General features: G+C 33.2%; 1 protein-coding gene across 1 annotated transcript; it reads left to right on the top strand.

The window, feature by feature from the left end:
- The first annotated feature begins 594 nt into the window (after positions 1-594).
- On the top strand, positions 595-3,939 carry LOC112687702. Its single transcript, XM_025560574.1, has 3 exons — positions 595-1,321; positions 1,395-1,684; positions 3,815-3,939. Exons 1-3 carry the CDS (start codon positions 632-634, stop codon positions 3,867-3,869), a joined length of 1,035 nt encoding a protein of 344 aa, XP_025416359.1. The 5' UTR covers positions 595-631; the 3' UTR covers positions 3,870-3,939.
- Positions 3,940-4,161: the final 222 nt, after the last annotated feature.

The following is a 4,161-nucleotide window of genomic DNA, read 5'->3' as shown; positions in this document are numbered from 1 at the left end:
TACTTCCCCTTATTTAAACGATTTTTATTCCATCATTTGCATATCTATAATAACCCCTCTTTATTCCACATAACGTATATTATGCATCAACTACACCTATCATTTTACTTCCCCTCATACAAAATTATTTAAATTATTTATTTATTATAAGACCATATTATTTTTAATTACAAAAGACTTTACAAATATATTATTTTAAAACGATTACACATGATACATATATATATATATATTCACGTATACATATATATTCATATACAAAATTATTTAAAATGTTATTAAGTATATTATTAACACAATAACATCTGATCATCCAACAGTCATTTCCAGGAATGTTAGTGACTGTACGTGTAAGGGCTAACGATATATTATTAGATAATAAACATAGATATTAAGATATTAAGGAATCATTAATAAATAGAAAGCTATTCATGCATATCGACTTAAGATAATTAATGAATATTAATCGATTTGCGGGCCGGTCGAGACCTGTCCGAATTTGGTCGAACCCCCACTCTTTTATTAATAAAATCTATATCGAGACCCCTCTGCAAAAGAGAATGCATTCGCTCTCCAGACACCGTAACTAGTAAACGTCTTTTCTTATCTTCTCAAAGTGTTTTAAATTAAAATGGCTGGTTCGATCGTAAACAACATTGCTGCTAGAAGTTATAAGTATATCGCACCAACACCACCAAGCAACCTGATCGATTCAACTACATTCACCATCGACTTTGCTGCTCGTAAATTCATAAGTGTTGGATTGGACCCCGCAGATCAGTTCAACGTAGTCGCTCACATTATAACGCCATCACGATACGTATCTCTCCCAGTGGACTTCATGCGTAGAATATTCTCACTTATGGGTAATATTTTATCATTTATACTTGAAAAACCCGCAAAATATAAACGAAATATATATTTGGAGACCGATTGTACACGAGTATCCAGTATGGTATATAGAGGTGAGAACGTGTTGGTGATAGAAGAAACAAACCAAGACGGATGCCGTGTATTGCTTAACCGTGCGGATTTAATTACTTTACAATATTTGGAATGGGCTATATTTGAGCTAATGGTCCGCAAATCATCGTTCGTACGGCCTACGGTAATGCAACAGTTTAATGAGATGTGTGATTATTTCAAAAACAATTTCAAAAGAGTTGAAAACGTTGAAGAAATGGCTATAACAATCAAAAACATACATGATGATTTGATTTCCTCGCATATCTCGAAAAATAGTTGGAATTTTGTGAGTCAGTTAAAACTCTTCGCCACTACTCAGTTAGCTGAACAGTGTATTATGAAAATCGAACCCGAGGTAAATAAAAAAAAAAAACAAACATAACTATATTTTTCTTCATAATTATTATAAGTATTATTATAATTTTTAGGTTTACAACGAGAATCTTTTAATATTAACTCAGTCTTTGACACTGAGCTTCGCAGCGATAGACGGTAGAGCCGTTGAACAAAACGATGGACCTACATTTTTCGATCACCAGTCACCTCAGACAGCTTTACCGATTCCGAGCTATTCACCGATGTCTCCACCGAACTACTTATCAATATCGCCACCGATGTCTCAACGTAAAAGGAACGCAGGGTCTAATCCGTATGTTGCAATGCATATGTCCCTGAAGTTTTCAAATACATCGGCCAATAGCAACACGTCGCTTTTGAGGTATAGATCACTGTATTCTCCGAGTGTTTGACAGCCAAAATGGCTCCAAACCGAAGTTGCATGTTCATAATCCAAATCTTTGATATGTTTTTCCTTAAATGTTGAATAAAAATCTTCTTTCCTCGGTAATGTTCTTTCTTCTAATTTTCCCCAGCTGTCCGTGTACTCGTAAGGGTATACACAATTACGTGTTACAAGTGACAAATCTTCAGATATGAATACTTTGCTCGTTTCTCTAAATTTTTCTAATCCGGGAGTTATTAAATTTGTGGCTAGTTTGGACAGACTTGTAGCCATGAATCGGCACGAATCGATAAACCTTATTGAGAAGTTGTTTGTTATATATTTAGAAAAAGAAATGAATTTTTCCTCCGTGTTCGGGATAACCTTGATAGTATTATCGTCATAACCGAGTTCTGTTATTATAAAATGTGCATCATAGTTTGAAAGATTATGTAGAAAAACAGGAACGAATCTAGGTATTTGTAATTTTAAATTGCATGTGTTACATAATGTTTGTCTGAATTTACCGGATAAATGATTGTGATCTGCAACTTTATGGTTTAAAAGTGTGAATTTAGTTTTACATAAATTACACTCAATACATGTTGAATGTGATTTTTCTTCTTCCTCGGTCATAATTATTGGTACATTAATTTTAAAAAGTTTTTCAATCTTCCTCACTACATCAACAACTGTTTCTACAAAATGCTTGGCAACCTCTTCACGCGTCTCAGATCCACGATGAATAATAACTGATTGTTGTATATCTAGTTCTTCCAACAGTTCCATAGGTACGTCTTCACTTGCTTTTACTAGTAACCCGTAACTCATCGGTTTATGTTTTTGAATTGCTGTTGTCTTTTTACCTTTTTTCTTTTCAATCTTCACTAGTAATGCCTTGAAGTCTGCATAGATTACAATAGGATGTCTTTGCGATTTACTCCATGCCTCAAATTTTAGAGTTGTTCCTTCTATAGGCATAGCTGGCAATATGGGTTTATGAGACCCACATATTTTCAAATGTTCGTCCAACGCTGCCTGTCCGCTTAATTTATGTCTCACTCTATGATCAAAACTTGTAAAACACCGTTTACAAAAAACAACACTCCCATTATGTAGTGTTTTTTGCGAGCAAACAAGTTTTGAGAAATCTGAAATGTATATATAATGCGATCTTTCGTTGTCTGTAATTAATATGAGGTCAAAATGTTCCGCTTTTTCTTCATCGACTACTTTTAGCGGAAAGACTTTATATGTGGGGAATTTTAAAGGCGGTTGGAATTTTTTCTCAAGTCCGTAAACATTTACAGATGTAGCCGGATTATTTTTTTCGAATACTTTAATTTCATTCAACGGTGTCGGAAACGTCAGACCTGTGAAATTGTATTTGTTTTCGTGAATATAATAATTATCATTGATTCTATGTTTTTTCTCTCCCGTGAAATGTTTGGTTAGAATAGCCCACTTGAAGCACTGTTCGTCATTGTTCTGCGGGTTAATGGTAGCTTTTTTATTTTCAATGTATGAAGGTAGTGGTAAATATGACGATCCGCCCATAGGTATATATTTATATATACCTAATAATACACCGTCAATAGCTTGGAGTGAAAATCCACTGCCTTTGCCCTGATACGTATCTTCTTCGGTTAAAATGTTTACGAACATGTGGTCGACTATGTCTTCGACAATTGTATCCGCGAAAATCGCCCTGGTCTTGAACGCTCTGTTCACGGACGAATTATCTACATGTGGTTTGTTATATGTGGATTCTAGTTTAAGATTTAATTTGAGTGGTTTTGATGATGATTTTAAAATTTCGATTAGTTCTGATTTTATTGAGCTGAGAAAGATAGAATGATTGAATATATTTTCCAAGTTTTTATTATAATACCAAGTGATAATATTATTGAAAGATGATCCAACGTTGATAAAACCAGTCGCATTTCCTACTAAATTTAACCTGGCTCTCTTTAACTGACCTACATCCTTCGAATTTCCCCGTTTACAATTTTCAAGCCCTACGGAGAGAAAAAATAACCCCGTTAGATATATAAATTGTTTCAAACTAGAATTATCTGATTTATATTTAATAAAAAATATTACCTTCGCAAAAACCGATATTTTCAGCGCCTTCCATCGCCAGCACACACAATTTGTCATCGGAATCAACAATTTCATCTGATGGACCGGCAGGTGTGTCGGGAACAAAAATCTCCGGAGCGATTTCATGTTCATTACGTCGAACAATATTAGCTGAAAAATTGTAAACATTTTAAAAATAAAATTATATGTATACACTTGTAAATGTTTAGTTAAATAATAATTATTAATTCTATTGTAAAATTTATCGAATAAAAATTAAATGTAATAAGCTTTTTAAATATTTAATTAAAATATTTTTGAAAAAAATGAAATAATTATTATAATCGTATTTATTTAATTAAAAATACATACCATGCATATTCTTCGTGTGT

This window comes from Sipha flava, unplaced genomic scaffold (genome assembly GCF_003268045.1).
Source record: "Sipha flava isolate LNK unplaced genomic scaffold, YSA_version1 35a_pilon_pilon, whole genome shotgun sequence".
Lineage (NCBI taxonomy): Eukaryota > Metazoa > Arthropoda > Insecta > Hemiptera > Aphididae > Sipha > Sipha flava.
Note: the sequence above shows the minus strand (reverse complement) of the source record. Positions and strands in the feature narration are given on the sequence as shown.

Bases quoted from the DNA above. Each gene is read 5' to 3' on its own strand.
- LOC112687702 (XM_025560574.1), top strand. From the start codon at position 632: ATGGCTGGTTCGATCGTAAACAACATTGCTGCTAGAAGTTATAAGTAT. The intron at 1,322-1,394 runs GTAAATAAAAAA...TATAATTTTTAG, and splicing joins TTATGAAAATCGAACCCGAG to GTTTACAACGAGAATCTTTT. The intron at 1,685-3,814 runs GTATAGATCACT...CGATATTTTCAG, and splicing joins AGCAACACGTCGCTTTTGAG to CGCCTTCCATCGCCAGCACA.